Source organism: Saprolegnia diclina (genome assembly GCF_000281045.1).
Source record: "Saprolegnia diclina VS20 unplaced genomic scaffold supercont1.24, whole genome shotgun sequence".
Classification (NCBI taxonomy): Eukaryota; Oomycota; class Saprolegniomycetes; order Saprolegniales; family Saprolegniaceae; genus Saprolegnia; species Saprolegnia diclina.
The window spans coordinates 629,852-644,107 of record NW_008246091.1 but is presented as its reverse complement, the minus strand read 5'-3'; the positions used below and the strand labels follow the sequence as shown (position 1 = coordinate 644,107).

The window sequence follows — 14,256 nt, the reverse complement described above, 5'->3', positions numbered from 1 at the left end:
CCTCGAGAAGATGCGTTTGGACCAAGCCCACCGTACCCATTAACCGTTTAGGCAGTAGAGTGGCGTGTGACGAATGCGCCCTTTACTCGTACCGCAAAAACTCTCGTACCGCAAAATCTCTCGTACCTTCTTGACAGCAAATCCGCTCCAAAGGAAAGGAGAGCGGCAAGGTTGATACTTTTGCCGCCACTTGATACCCAAAGCGAAGATCGAAGGAGCCTCAGCACAAAGCGCTAGTACGATTCGCTACATTAAATGAATAGGCTCCATCTAATCGGCAAGGAGGCGCGCTTGAAAATGGCTTGGATCACCGTAGAAGATCGGTAGGTACAAAATACATGGGTACAGCTTGCCGGCAATAACGTTCCCATAAGTACAGGTCTTTGTCCCGCACGCTTCGCTCGTCAGGGTCACTTGGTGCTCCGCCCGGTCCAGTTTGAGGGTCATGACTTCGCGTACGCGCTTGAATCGGGTAGCGGCCGCCAGCGGGATCACATACTCGGCGCTGCCAAAGCGCGACGCAAAGCCGACTTCGAACCGATGCCCACTGCCCGAAGGCGAGAGCCAGTCGATGTGGATTTTGAACGCATCGAGTGGCTGTACGGCGAGCATGCGTTCGCCAAACAATTGCACCGGATGAGAGCTCGAAGACAGGATCGTAGCACATTGGTAGTCGTCCGAGGTGGCAGTATGTTGTCCACAGTGCGCAGGATCCCAGCGAACCCCGGGGAGGCGCAGATCCATCGTCTGGATCACCGCCGAGACACGTATCGCGTCGTCACGGCCCAGTCCTTCAAAAAGAGGGCATCCGTACTGCACATAGTCGATCAAGCGACGAAACAAGGCCGGATCGAGATCGACCACATAGACGTGACAGCCGGAGGCGTCTACGCGTGTATATAAGACATATATTCACGCCCACGCACACAAACCGATCGCGCGGGGCGACATTTCAACCAACTTGCAGATGGGGTGGAGGTGTCCCTGTGGGCTAAACACGGCGTCGTATTTCGCCTTAACGATCGTGCCGCGGACGTTCAAGTTCACCGTTTTGGACATGGCGACGTGAAGACGAGTCTTGAAATGACAATCGCGATCAAAGGAACGTCGTCTTCACCAGCTTGATAGGTGACGACGAGATGGAATCCGACTACTTGTTGATGCGCCATTTTACACACTCGTTGCAGCTGACCAAAGCGGAGGCGCCAACAACGTGGCTTGGAGATGGACTTGATACGGATCTACTCCAAAAAATGAGACCCGCGAGCCAAAACCTTTATATAATAAAAATAAACATCTAAATGGTTTCATTGGTGCAATTAATTTCGGTTTTCAGCCAATCCGCGCGAATGAATGCGTGGCCATCCCCGCCGCAGGGCTCGCGATCGACCAAATCGCGTTCAGAAACCAACTCGGTGCAATTTGGCACATAGATAGAGGACGCTTTGGAGCCTACGAAACGCTACGTCTTGTGATCGGGCGGGGTCTACAGCGCGAGAAATCGCTCTTTTACAGTTGTACACCGGGGTACAGCTTTATCCGTATAATTGACCGGATCGATGCAAGCAGTTCTCAGCCCAAAGCTCAACCCGCGGTGGCACGACCCAATGCGCGAGCGCTGCAGCTGCGTCGTGCCACGGTAGCTCGCGAGACCTAGTGACCAGCGCGCGCCCCAGGCGACGCTCCAGTACCGCTCCATGGCGACAGTGGCAGCAGCTACCAAGACGATCAGAGCCGTGCTCGCCAACACGCCGTGCCGGCCCGTCTTGTCATCCTCTGCTCTATGCAATTGCGAGCTAAGCCAGCGCATTAGGAGGGCGCCGTTACGAGCGACGTCGGTATGAACACTGAGAACCTTCTTGCGCCGCAGCGTGACGCTACGAGCAAGCGCACGCCAGCGCTGCTGCCTCTGGCCATGGTGGTTCCCAAGAACGTAGCCGTGTGTCCAAACGTGTGGGCCGCAAGTACCGCTTCCCTCGCGGTGGCACCTACCTTTCCAGCCTCTTATGTGTACAGTGTGCATTATCGTAGTCGCATGCCAGTGTCTAGTGGTCAGCATCCTCTCATCGCCCCGTCAGCTTGCGAGCGCGATTGGCGGCAAAATCACAGCAGACTACTGCAACTCAAACCAGTCGCTGGGTGGCCCACACGCGCCGGCGACGATCGCAAAGACGCTCACAGCACTGCTGTCGCACGATCAACTTCAACGTCAACGTCGTCGACGCGCCGCAGCTGTCCAGCAACAAGCCAACTATGTTGTCGTTGGCGTGGACGGCGGTCTTCGTCTGGGCCACGCCCGAGCAAACGTACGACGCGAGCGCTGCAAGCGCCTTCACGATCACGGTCGAAAACAGCGACGTCAGCGTCTGGATGGCGTTGCAGTGGTGAGCCTTGAATTCACAGCCATCATGCGCGCAGACAAGGGCAGCGCGAGGATGGTCAGCGACGACGAGCAGCCACTATAAGTAGACACTAGCACGAGACAACGCTACGCAAGAGGTGGCTCGTACACTGCAAAGACGGGCGCCTTGCGAAAATCAAGAGTCAACGTTGGCACAATCAGTAAGACGGAAACTAGTGTGATGGCGTCGCAGTGAGTGAGCAGCCACACATACCAACTTTCTAGCCGCCAGTTCGTGATCTTGACAGCGAGGGTAGCCATCGCTTTCACATTGCTGTTGCCCAAGATGACGCTGGCGTCGTGGCTGCTGCCACACCTTGCGCCAGGATTCTGAGCTGCTTCGAAGACGCCGAAGCATTGCTATGCATGACGACAATACACAGGGCAGAGACCCTCGCTTGTATGTAACAAGCAACAAAGTTGATCAGCATACCTACGTTGCATGCACAACAATGATGTCTCGTGCTGCCACGTCACGGCCAATCAGGTATGATCTATTTTTAGCCACCGGCGATGACCCAGGTGCGCAAGTCTGCCAGCCGCTCGTACCATGCATGAGCGTAGGATGGCCCGACGGTCGAAGACGCCGAGCGGATCGAGACGGCACTCGTGTGTATTCTGTGCTGCGTCAAGAGCCGCGTCATTCGAGTGTTTTGTGTCGTCGCGCCGTCCTTGGCGCTTCTCGGTGTCTACCTCGTGACGCCGTCGCGTCCGCTCCCGCTTTTTATCGCTGCTTGCGTCCCCCCGGGTCTCTACCTCCTCACGCTCTGCGTGCGTATCTCGTTTACATCAACAATATGCAAGTACTTATACTCCATAGGGTCTTCCCGGCATTGTTTTTTACAGACAATTTGTTCAAGATAATTTCGACGCAGCAAGGGCACATCGGTACTTGCGCGGTAAATCAGACAAAGTCGCCTGCGACGTGACGGACGCACCGTCGACGTTTCCGCTCTGCCTCGAAGCAGCCAAGACCAACGACGTGCCATCCATGCGCTGGTGCTTGGACAAGGGTCAATTTCCCGACGAAGCCGACCACGTACGACCTTCTCGCACCTCTTTCTCGCTTGCGCGACTATGATATGAGTGTAGCTTGGTCGAACGCCGCTGCACTGGGCGTGCTTTAGCGGCAGCGACGATGTTGCCGAGGTGCTCATCAAGGCCGGTGCTTCCTTGGACCTCCACGATCGGGTAGCGCCTTCACATCATTTTTGATCTTGTTTATGGTTATAAACTAGCTCGAGGGCTTGGCGCCGTTGCACTACGCTGCATTCTACGGTCATCTCAAGCTCACGCGCATCATGGTTACAAACGGCGCCGACATGGAAATCGAAAACAACGTCCTCATTTTTCTACTCTCTCGGTGCTGCTAACAGTAGCTATAGCATCACATGAACCCCCTCCAGCTCACGGAAGCCGCGAGCCTCAAGACACAGACAGTATTGCCGGCCCACCCGCTCATTATCAAATATGTAGGTCGACCAACTCATGGCTGTCTTATCAGCAAGATATTTTGACTAGTTACGAACTGCGATGGGCGAGAAGGCGACACCTCCACTTGAACACACGTGTGGCATCACGGTCGCCCGATTACTCGAACAGCACTAAATAACATTGACGTATTGTGAAGATTTGCCAAACAAAGACTCTGGCGACTCTGGCTCGACGCTCCGTGCATGCACGAAGGACGCACGCAGGCGTTTTGATTCTGCCTTGTCGCCTTGGCCCATGAGAAAGGACATGACGGCCTTGGTCGCGTGTGCCACTGCCCCGGCGTAGCCCTCTACAAGATTGCGACTGTAGCTGCTTGTGAATATCAAAATTTAGTAGAGCTCCGTGGTGGAGAAAGTGTAGTCGTGTTAAAAATCGTTGATAATCAGGTCAAAGTCGTACATGCCGGTCGGAATGTGCAGTGTTTCCTTTTGGACCGTCATGACGACATGGAGCATCGAGTGGCGCAGCTGCGACTCGAGCTGCGTGCAATAGTCGTCCGGGTTGGCCGGCGGGTGCACGAGGACGCGGATTGGCAGGACCCATTTCTCCCACACGACGCGGTCTTCCGTCGCGTACAAGTTGAACATGGCCGACTTCTTGCGCGTCTCGTAAAAGATGACAGTGATGTTGCTATTCATGCCCGACTGCCGGCGCATGTTGCGCTGCGTAAACTGCTGGATCGCGGTCTCGACTTGCTTCTTGACGTCGGGCACAAAGGCGTACGTCACGGGGCGGAAGCGGCAGTTGGCGTCCGCGGGGTGCACCGGGCCCGGCGACCGCGTGAAGAAGATCGTGTGCAAGATGCACGAGACGCAGTCCGTGAGCTCGGCGAGGCCGACCCGGAGCTCCTCGAGCTCATGCACCATCGCCATCCTGGACGTTTAGTCGGTAAATCGAACTGTGCGCTTTTCAGCCAATGGCATCGCGCCATTGAAGGACACTGCTATCTACCCATTTGGATTGGTCGAAACTACAGGTATTTCAGCAAATCACATGATGGAGAACATCAATGAGGTCCTTCGATCTTCGCTTTATGTATCAAGTAGACGGACGGCAAAAGTATCAACCTTGCCGCTTTGCGAGTTCGACCTCACGCAATACCCGGTAGACATTCTGTTTGAAGGACCAACTAACAAAAGACCAAAGTACACGAGCCAATAAGCCTGCTGTGCTTGACTCTGCACAGTCTATACGCTTGGTGGTACTGCGTCCTCGGTAATCGAAAGCCCACTCGCGGTGAGCTCTCGCGGTCAAGTGCCAGTCCACGACAGTATACCTCAAGACCATGGTTTTTGGTCCCTTGGTTTTGAGAAATCAACTTGAGGACCTACAGCAAGTACACACACGATTGACTTGGCAATACTGCCAACCGTCAAACGACGCCAACCTCAACGTCACGTCGTCGCTGTCGCCCGTCATGATTGCATACCTTCCAAGGGTATATACTAGTATATGCCCAAGGTTGAGCGATTCACATCTATTCGGTCATCTTCATTGACGGCCAAAGGCTGGTGTGACAGTCTTCGCGTCCGAATTCTCAAATCTCGACTTCGCGCCAACGAAAACACTCCGAAGACGGAAATAAAGCCTTGTATACGCGTAGTGTTACACCAATGTTTGAAATGGCGGCTACATGGCCGCCTTCTCGTCGTCCTTGTTGGTCTTGTGGAGGAACGGTTCGTCGACACCTGGCGGCGCCGGATGAAAATGGCGCATCTCGGCCCAAATGAGCTCCTGCAGCCTCCGCTTGTTGAGGTCTTCCTTCTCAAAGTCAAAGTCAAACACGGACGGCGCGACCGTCTCGTCCTCAACTTGACGAATCGACGCAAAGTACGGGTGTGCGAGCGCATCGTCGACGCGGATGCGCTTGTTTGGGTCGAGCACGAGCATCTTCTCGAGCAAGTCGAGGGCGTCCGGGGCAATGTCGGCAAATAGCGCTTTCAATGGCTTGAGCGGTTCCCGGCCCTAGCACCCTCGCATTTGAGTCGCCGTTTGACATGGAAGATCGTGGACGACATACCCGCGTGTGGTACTCGGTGTTCATAAACTTGCGGGCGCGCATGTTGGTGACAAAGTAGAGCTCGTCGTCGGTCGGCACACCGAGCGCGTTCATGATCAAATGCAATTGGTCAATGTAGTCTTGGCCAGGAAAGAGCGGCTTGCGGCTCAGCATCTCGGCAAAGATGCAGCCGAGACTCCACACGTCGACGTGGTGCGTGTACTTGATGCAGCCGAGCATGATCTCGGGCGCGCGGTACCAGCGCGTCACGACATATTCCGTGAGCTCCAAGTCTTCTTGGACGCCGCGCGCGAGGCCAAAGTCGCAAATCTTGAGCTCGCAGTTTGCATTGACCAGAATGTTGCTCGGCTTGAGATCGCGATGAATCACGTTGGCTGAGTGAACGTACTTGAGCGCAGCCAGCATCTGGTACAAAAAAAAGCAAATGTGCTCGTCCGAGAGCGCGTGGCGCGAGTAGATGACGCGGTGGAGGTCGGTGGCCATGCACTCCGAGACAATGTAGACGTCTTCGAACGCGTCCAAGCTCACGGGCTCGAGAATGTCATTGATCCCAAGCAGCGACTTGTGCTGCAAATGGCGCATGAGCTTGATCTCGCGCACGATGCGCTTGGCGTCCGTGAGGTCGTCGAACGCGCGTTGAATGTTCTTGATCGCGACGAGGTTCGACGCGCCTTCGGCGTCGGACGGCGGCGCCCCGTCCGCTTCGGCTGCAATCACGACGCCGTAGGCGCCCGACCCAATCGTCTTGGCGTACGTGTATCTGAGCGGGATCTCGAATTTCGTGTTGGAGACTGTAAAGCACTGATGGCCCTTGCGCGTCGAGGGGAGGAACTTGGGCTTGTTGGCGTTGGCCGTCGCCGCGTCCTCGACCTTCTTGGCGGCCGTCTCGCGCTGCTTCTTGGCGGCTGCAAGGCGCGCTTCGGCCTCCGCGGCTTCGTCGTCGATGCACTTTTTGCCATACGACGTGACCTTGTTGGCGCCGTCAAAGACCATGGTCTGGTGCCATCGGACCGCTTCCTGGAGCGCGTTCTTCCACTTGACATAGTCGGCCTCGAGCTCGATCTCGACCACCATCGAGCGCGTCCCGCTCCGCAGCTCCAAGCGGAATCGACCTTCCTTGGTCAGATCGAGCAGCGCATGGCCCGGTCCGATCGGCGTCTCGGAGCACAAGATGAGCTCTTCCTTGGACGTGTAATAGCCGAGCGTCATGTGCTTCTCTTCGAGACGCAAGATAAAGTACCGCTTCGTCCACATGCGGAAGCGCGTCCCTTGCTTGAGCATGTAGCCTTCCTGGATGACGTCGGCCGACCGGAAGACGGGCGCCGGGTGCTTGGCCGACGACGAGATACCCTTGCCGTGCAGCCACTTGGAGAAGGCCGACCGCTTCCGCGTGACGTACATGCCATCTTCGCCCGGCGCCGACGTCGTCGAGGTCCGGTCGGCCGTCGCCGGCGGTTCCGAGGCCGGCTCCATCATGCTCGCCGAAGATAGACGCAAGTGAAACAACCCGGGGACCACTGCCTTTATTATTATTATCGCAAGTCTATTCGCACGCAATTTGGCGCCGCTTTTACCGGCAGAGTCGCAACTGGCCTCCTCGACCCCTCCTTCTAGGACTCGTGGTAAGAGTCCTACCACGACGAGACAACACACGCGTAATGCATCTGCCTTGTCATCCATCAAAGCAGGGCACCATGGAGGTCAAGAAGGGCATGGCGCAAAATTGGCGGCCTGCAGCTTTCACACGAGCGAGAGAAGAGCCAGGATAGCTTTACGGTTCACAGTTGCAGGAGCTTTAGCATGACGACTGTGGGAATCGAGGTGACGCACTGCTGTCACCGCGAACGTGACGATTCCAACGAGCTGGATCTTGACGGTGGTGTGACGGGAGGAGACTGCCTGGATGTCGATACTATGGGAGCGTACGAGTACTGTACATGGCGAGATGTCGGACGAGGGGTAGTATCTCGACGGCCAGCATAAATTGCTGGCTAAAGGATGGCGCAGGGCCTCGTGTCACCCAGGCAGCCACCGCGGTGCGGCAGTGTGTTCGCGCCAAAATTGCGTGCGGCTAGCGTCCGCCTTCTTTTATTTCGCCGCGTGGAGGCCAAGTCACTTTTTCTTTGCATTTAAAAAACTATACACGAGGGCCGCGGCGCCGTAGATAACGTGCTAATGTTGGCATAACGCCACAAAGAGCCATGTTTACTGGGCCAATCAAACGGCCGATGCCGTTGAGTCGCCGCGGTGATTGGTGCATAAACACGGGCGGTGCAATACTGCCACCAGAAAGTGCAACCTCAACCACCAAGCAAGCAGAGCATGCCGAGCAAGCGCGCCGCAAGCTCCACCAAGACCACGGCGTCCAAGAAGAAGAAGACGACGCCCGCGCAAGGCACCGACCTTGGGGCAGAGATGAAGTTCAAGTGCTTCCAAGACCTCCTTGGCGACCTCGCGCCGGCCGACCACGACCGCCTCCTCGACGACTGCAAGACGTGCTTTACCTGCCGCGAGGTCGAAGACGGCGAAAACTACAGCCTTGGCTCGACCTTTTTTGTCCGTGCGAACGACACGCCGACCTGCGGCATGGAGGCGCTGGCGCTAAAGATCTTTGCGCTGCACACCGACGGCCTGAGCTTTGACCCGGCCAACTCGGGTGCCGAGTGGTGGACGCAGCACATTGACCACCGCGACAACATTGGCTTCCATTGGGACCGTGACTACGGCATGGAAGAAGACAACGAGGAGCACGTCCACCCGCTCGTCGGCACGGTCACGTACCTCTGCGTGAACGCCGGCCCGACCGTCATCCTCGACAAGCGCGGGACATTTGCGTACGGCACTTCGATCGAAGGACCGCTCACCAAGTGCATTGTGAGCCGACCAGTCGCGGGCAAGCACATTACGTTTGACGGCGAGCTTCTCCACGGCGCGCCGTCGTCGCTGGCGTTTCCGGAAGTTGACGAAGACGTCGAGGGCCTGCGCGTGACGTTCCTTGTCAACATTTGGGTCGACCACGTCCCGATTCAGTCGGAGCGGATGGATGCAACTGTCGCGGCTGGCTTGAAGCTCACGTCGGCCGCGGTTGCGCCGCTCGCCCTGCGCACGAAAAACACGGAGCAGGCGCTACTCCAAATCTATGGCGCCACGGAGCCGACAAAGTTCCATCGATGGGGCATCAACAGCGGTGAAGAAGACTACATCATTCAAGTCACATTGCCAACGACACTCCGCGGCGCCGCGGCCGGCTCGTCGGTCGACTGCTTGCTCCTCAAGGACTCGTGCATTGTTGAGGGCGAGCTCTCCGAATCGGAAGATGACGATGAGGAGGAGGATGACGATGGTGAGGAGGACGACGACGAGTAAATAAAAAATCGCAAGGTCATTTGTTTTGTTGACCACGTTGTGTAGCACACTGTACTAGACCAAAAATGACTTTTCGGGGGTCAAAGGACGCCTTCAAGTATATCTATCTCAAAGACATGGCGACACAATGACAATGATACGAATCAAGGTGTTGGGTTATGATCGTTGAGGTATTGATCATCTTAACGAGCCGAAGCGCAGGGCGGGTGGAACCAGGTCTGCTTGTCGCTACCAGGGCGCACCTTGCGATAGATGATCCGGAGACGCTGCTCGCGACCATACGCTTCCAGTGCCGTGTCCTCTTCGGCACGACGAAGGCCTCCCCTATTAAAGACCAGCGCCAACCGCGACGTCGACGCCAACGCCGCGACAAGCTGCATCATGGCGGCAAGCGAGAGAATAGCACTCACAATCGTAATCGTGACCTTGTGCGAATTGCGCGTCTGAGCGAGCGCCGTCGCAAAAGCATCCGCGCATACATCGCTCGTGATCGCAAGGCGTATCTCGCACGCCGTACCTCGACGACTGAGCCATTGCGGTAGCGCACCAAAGACGATGTTGGCGTGTGGATCTGGGAGCGGGTCGTGTCCCAGATCCAGCTGCACGAGCTTTGGCGACGACCCAAGAAACGCAGCCAGCGACTCGATGGCAGTGTCCGAGAAGGTCACCGTGCGCAGCTCAAGATGCCCGAGGTGGCGCAGTGGTGGAAACGAGGTCAGATGGACTCCCTGAAGCGCGAGTTTGGTCAGCGCCGGCAGCTGTGGTAAGACGCTGAGCACTGACGTGGCATCACAGCGGGTTCGCATCCCCAGATGCAAACTTTCAAGGTGCGAATTCGTAATCTTGGCGGTGAGCGCGGTCATATCTGCTTCGCCAAACACCGGTGGTGGTGCAAAAAATTCCATCAGCATGTGGTCGTCGATCTTCAGGTGACGCAGTTGTTGCGGCAGTGGCGGCGACGATGGGCTCAAAACCGCGCGTGTGAGGCTCGCGACTTCAATTAGCTCGATTGTCTCGAGGGTCCTCGACGTGAGCATGGCCGTCGCCAGCTTGGCGCCGAGCTCGTCTCGAAAGTCGGTACCATGCAGCACGAGATCGCGTGCCGCAGGCAGCGCAAGCCACGCGAGAAGAGATTGGCAGTCCGACATGTGCGAGAGGCTGGGTGAAACCAAGTGGATACGCTCGAGCTGGGGCCACGTAGCGACGACAGCCGTTAGCGCAGCGTCAAACGTGGCTTGGTCGAGGGTCTCCATTGGATGGCTGGTGAGCGCACGGAGGCCATGGCATGCCGAGACGTTGTCCATGAAGACACTTGTAAAGCTCAGTTTGTTTGGACTCAAGACCCCGAGATCTGCGAGGTTGGGAAGCCAATTGCCGAGGACGCCACGGACGGTGGTCACGTTCAGCACTCACGACGGTCGTTGGTGGCAGGACCGTGTTGTGGCAAATGCTCCAACAGTCTTGGCTGCTGGTGACTTCAATCCTCTTGAACGCTGGAAGCGCCCTTGTGACGACGCTGGGACTGACGTCGTAGGCCACTGCCAGACCGGCGTGGGCCATAGCTGAAACTGCAAGTCCATAGCCAAGAGCGTCCGGAGCGCGTTGAGCGCGTCATCGAGGATCTCATTGGGTTCGGCTTGGAGAAAAGCATACGCGTCATCGGCGTCGTCGAGGAAGTGCAGAATCTGCAGCGCGATCGGCGGCAGCCACATTGCCGTTTGGTTGTCGGTCATCAAAATGTGTTGTGTGTTATCTTGGGTGGAAAATGTGTAAAACATGCAACACACGGTGCTCGGTGCTTTTTACACATTTCCCACACTTGACAAGCAAATGCACCAAAAAAGGAAGCGCCATTCGCGTCTGTAGCGCGTCGAGCGCGGCAGCGAAGCTGCCATTGGCGCCGCTGTAAGAAAGGCGTGCGTCATCGGCGTCGTCGAGGTAGTGCAGAATCTACAGCGCGATCGGCGGCAGCAACCACTTTGCCGCTCGGTTGTCGGTGGTCATTTCCAAATTAATGAGCCGTGGAAAATGAACAAATGTGGAAACGCTGGCGCCCGACACAGTTTCATTTGGTTGTTCTTTTGGGCATGAGGAATGAGCCAACCTTGGAAAAATGGTCTCATCCCAATCCGCTTAACGAGTGAGGTTGCAACAAGGGCCGTGAACGCATAGAAATCAATATTTATTTATGTAATATCGCCCGTACTAGAACGCATGGCTGCTAGACGCCAAGCTAGTAAATTGTCGATGGACTAGAAGCTCGCGGAGGCGAGAGGAACCAGACTCGTTGGGGCCCTAGCGGGTACTCGCGACGATGTACAATCGCGAAATGATGCTGCCGACCATAGGCTTCCAGCGCTTCGTCTTCGGGCGGTTTTGTCCCATTAAAGGCCAGCATCATACGCGACGTCAACCCCAGCGCCGCAACAAGTTGCTTCTTTGTTTCTAGCGCGACGTAATAGGTTTCAATCGATAGCGTGACCTTGTGGGAATTGCGAGTCTGAGCGAGGGCAGCTGTAAACGCTCGGACGCACGCATCGCTCTTGATAGTAAGATGGATGCTGCAAGCTGTCCCTCGATGCCGCAGCCATGCGGGCAGCGCACTCAAGATCACCTCGGTTTGGCGATCTGGAAGCTGGTCGCTGCGAAGGGTGAGATGTACCAGCTTTGGGAACGAGCGCAGCCACGCTGCTAGCGACGCGATGGCCTCGTCGGAGAATCGCACCGCCCAGAGCTCGAGGTGCCAGAGCGAAACCAGCGGCGGAAACGAGGTAAGTGTCGCCGTCTGGAGCGCGAGTTTGGTCAACGTCGGCGGCAAGATGGTCATCACCGACGTGACATCGCAGCGCGCTTCGAGATGCAGCGCCAGACTCTGAAGACGTGATGTCGCAACTTTGGCTGCGAGGGCAGCGACGTCGGCGTCGCCAAGAAGCGGTGCGGGATCCATGGGTACGTCGTCAACCTCGTCGATATCGGCTTCGTCATACGCGTCATCACTGTCGTCGTCATTCGAATCGTACTCGTCGTACGAATCGTAGTCGTCGTACTTTGCATCGTCCTTGATCGTTAGGTGACGCAGCTGCCGCGGCAGCGGCGGCGACGACGAACTCAATACTGCGCGTATGAAGATTGGCACTTCGAGCAGCTCGATCGTCTCCAGCGTAGTTGATGCTAACATGGCTGTCATCAGCTTTGCACAGAGCTCGCCTTTCGGTTCGGTTCGATCGAGCGCCATGTGGCGTGATGTGGGCAGCGCCAGCCATGCGAGAAGGGCCGCGTAGTCCGAGGCGGTCGAGAGGCTAGATGGACGGAGGCGGACGCGCTCGAGGCGAGGGCACGCTTCAACGACTACAGCCAGCGCCGTATCCAACGTGTCTTGAAGAAGCACCTCGTATTGGTCCATAGTGAGCGCTTGGAGGCCGTCGCACGCCGAGAGGTTGTCCTTGATAACCGCTGAAGCAGCCAGAGCGGATTGGCTCACGATTCTAAGAGCCGCGAGGTTTGGAAGCCACTTGCCCAGGACGCCTCGAATCATGGCGGCGTCGATGCTGGCGCTTACGATTGTCGTTGGTGGCAGCTTCGTGGTATGACATATCTTTGCATAGTCCTGGCCGCAGGTGACAAAAATCTTCCTGAACAGCGGAAGCGCCTTCATGACGCTACTGGGACTGACGTCGTAGGCTGCGTCCAGACTGGCAATGTGGGCCGTGGGCCAGAGTGGAAGCTCCGCGTCCACGGCCAAGAGCGCTCGCAGCGCGTCGAGAGCGTCATCGAGGCTTTCATTGGGCGCCGCTGTAAGAAAGGCGTGTGCGTCATCGGCGTCGTCGAGGTAGTCCAGAATCTGCAGCGCGATCGGCGATAGCAGCCACATTGGCGCTCGGTGGTCGGTCGTCATGTCAAAAATTGTCAGCCGGTGGGAATCGTGAAAATATGCAAAACACTGGCTTTCAACACATTTCCCACGTGTTTCCCACTGCACGGTCATTTGTGCAAATTAAGGTTAAGGTGCAGTGGGAAACGTGAGAATCCAGCGGTTGACACGTTCCCGCCCAAAAAAAGGCGGCGGGAAACGCGTCAAACACGTGAGATTCACTCAATGAACGAATTTCTCGCATGTGTGTTTTCCTTCCCGTCGACGTTTTCGCCTTTGACGTGAAAATGTGAGTTTTGCTTCAACATGCTGGAAGACGCTCTTATTAGAGCTCTACAGTCTCGCTCTGCTCGCGCCATTGCTTGCAGTTTCGCACTTGGCGACTTCGTTGCGAGTCCTGTCGCGAGCTGCTTGAAAGAGGCCGACTCGTCGTTGTCGTCGCCGTGGGTCTTTGGCGAAGCGCGCATAACCTAGCACACAAACTGGTAGTCGCCGACCACGCTCGACGGCGCTGCCGACCGATTCCTGGACGTCGAGGACTTGACGCCGGCCGCACGCGCGGCCTCGCCCTTGCAGCCGACGACGACGAATTGGTCGACGCGAACTCGCTCTGCGTGATCTCGTCATGCGTAGACGGGGCTGCCAACCGATCGACGACGGGCAAGCGCCTTCTGGCGAGCTTGACACCTTCATGCGGCCTCAGTCGACTGCTGCATTTCGTCATGTGCCAAGCTCGCCAGAGGGCGCTTGACCGTCGTCGAGCGCTCAGCAGTCCTGTCTACGCATGACGAGATCACGCAGAGCGAGTTCGCGTCGACCAATTCGTCGTCGTCGGCTGCATGGGCGAGGCCGCGCGTGCGGCGGGCGTCAAGTCCTCGACGTCCAGGAATCGGTCGGCAGCGCCGTCGAGTCTGGCTACCAAATTCCAGGACATGGCGGCAAATATAAGCACGCGATCGCTGGGGAGCGGGTTGGTGCCTTTAGAAGCAGTGTCGCTTACGTTTTGGCGCCATTGCAGTTGTCGATTGGTACTCAGTTCGAACCATCCCCCACTGCATTTTGCTCGCAGCTGCATCAGCTTCTTGAGGTTGCTGTAGATCACCA

General features: G+C 56.8%; 6 protein-coding genes across 6 annotated transcripts; 2 read left to right on the top strand and 4 right to left on the bottom strand.

The window, feature by feature from the left end:
• Nucleotides 1–270: 270 nt before the first annotated feature.
• On the bottom strand, nt 271–1,059 carry SDRG_08200 (hypothetical protein; the record flags this gene model as incomplete). Its single annotated transcript, XM_008614070.1, has 2 exons — nt 271–887; nt 933–1,059. 2 exons carry the CDS (start codon nt 1,057–1,059, stop codon nt 271–273), a joined length of 744 nt encoding a protein of 247 aa, XP_008612292.1.
• Nucleotides 1,060–2,914: 1,855 nt separating this feature from the next.
• On the top strand, nt 2,915–4,009 carry SDRG_08199 (hypothetical protein; the record flags this gene model as incomplete). Its single annotated transcript, XM_008614069.1, has 7 exons — nt 2,915–2,923; nt 2,966–3,172; nt 3,222–3,440; nt 3,494–3,592; nt 3,640–3,741; nt 3,787–3,873; nt 3,923–4,009. The coding sequence occupies 7 exons, from the start codon at nt 2,915–2,917 to the stop codon at nt 4,007–4,009; spliced, it is 810 nt and encodes a 269-aa protein (XP_008612291.1).
• A 214-nt stretch (nt 4,010–4,223) lies between these two features.
• On the bottom strand, nt 4,224–4,800 carry SDRG_08198 (hypothetical protein). Its single transcript, XM_008614068.1, has one exon. The coding sequence runs from the start codon at nt 4,765–4,767 to the stop codon at nt 4,261–4,263; it is 507 nt and encodes a 168-aa protein (XP_008612290.1). The 5' UTR covers nt 4,768–4,800; the 3' UTR covers nt 4,224–4,260.
• Nucleotides 4,801–5,413: 613 nt separating this feature from the next.
• SDRG_08197 (CMGC/MAPK protein kinase) lies at nt 5,414–7,437 on the bottom strand. The gene is made up of 2 exons (XM_008614067.1): nt 5,916–7,437; nt 5,414–5,860 (listed from the first exon to the last, which is right to left on the bottom strand). The coding sequence occupies exons 1-2, from the start codon at nt 7,389–7,391 to the stop codon at nt 5,525–5,527; spliced, it is 1,812 nt and encodes a 603-aa protein (XP_008612289.1). The 5' UTR covers nt 7,392–7,437; the 3' UTR covers nt 5,414–5,524.
• Nucleotides 7,438–8,178: 741 nt separating this feature from the next.
• Nucleotides 8,179–9,343, top strand: SDRG_08196 (hypothetical protein). Its single transcript, XM_008614066.1, has one exon. The coding sequence runs from the start codon at nt 8,238–8,240 to the stop codon at nt 9,279–9,281; it is 1,044 nt and encodes a 347-aa protein (XP_008612288.1). The 5' UTR covers nt 8,179–8,237; the 3' UTR covers nt 9,282–9,343.
• A 66-nt stretch (nt 9,344–9,409) lies between these two features.
• On the bottom strand, nt 9,410–13,176 carry SDRG_08195 (hypothetical protein; the record flags this gene model as incomplete). The annotated part of the gene is made up of 4 exons (XM_008614065.1): nt 9,410–10,632; nt 10,682–10,746; nt 10,797–10,966; nt 11,944–13,176. The coding sequence occupies 4 exons, from the start codon at nt 13,174–13,176 to the stop codon at nt 9,464–9,466; spliced, it is 2,637 nt and encodes an 878-aa protein (XP_008612287.1). The 3' UTR covers nt 9,410–9,463.
• Nucleotides 13,177–14,256: the final 1,080 nt, after the last annotated feature.

What these genes read in the sequence shown, in the direction of transcription:
- SDRG_08198 (XM_008614068.1), bottom strand. Translation starts at nt 4,767, where the DNA reads ATGGCGATGGTGCATGAGCTCGAGGAGCTCCGGGTCGGCCTCGCCGAG.
- SDRG_08197 (XM_008614067.1), bottom strand. Translation starts at nt 7,391, where the DNA reads ATGATGGAGCCGGCCTCGGAACCGCCGGCGACGGCCGACCGGACCTCG. An exon ending in ACACCGAGTACCACACGCGG is followed by an intron (nt 5,861 to 5,915) that starts GTATGTCGTCCA and finishes CGAGGGTGCTAG; the next exon opens with GGCCGGGAACCGCTCAAGCC.
- SDRG_08196 (XM_008614066.1), top strand. Translation starts at nt 8,238, where the DNA reads ATGCCGAGCAAGCGCGCCGCAAGCTCCACCAAGACCACGGCGTCCAAG.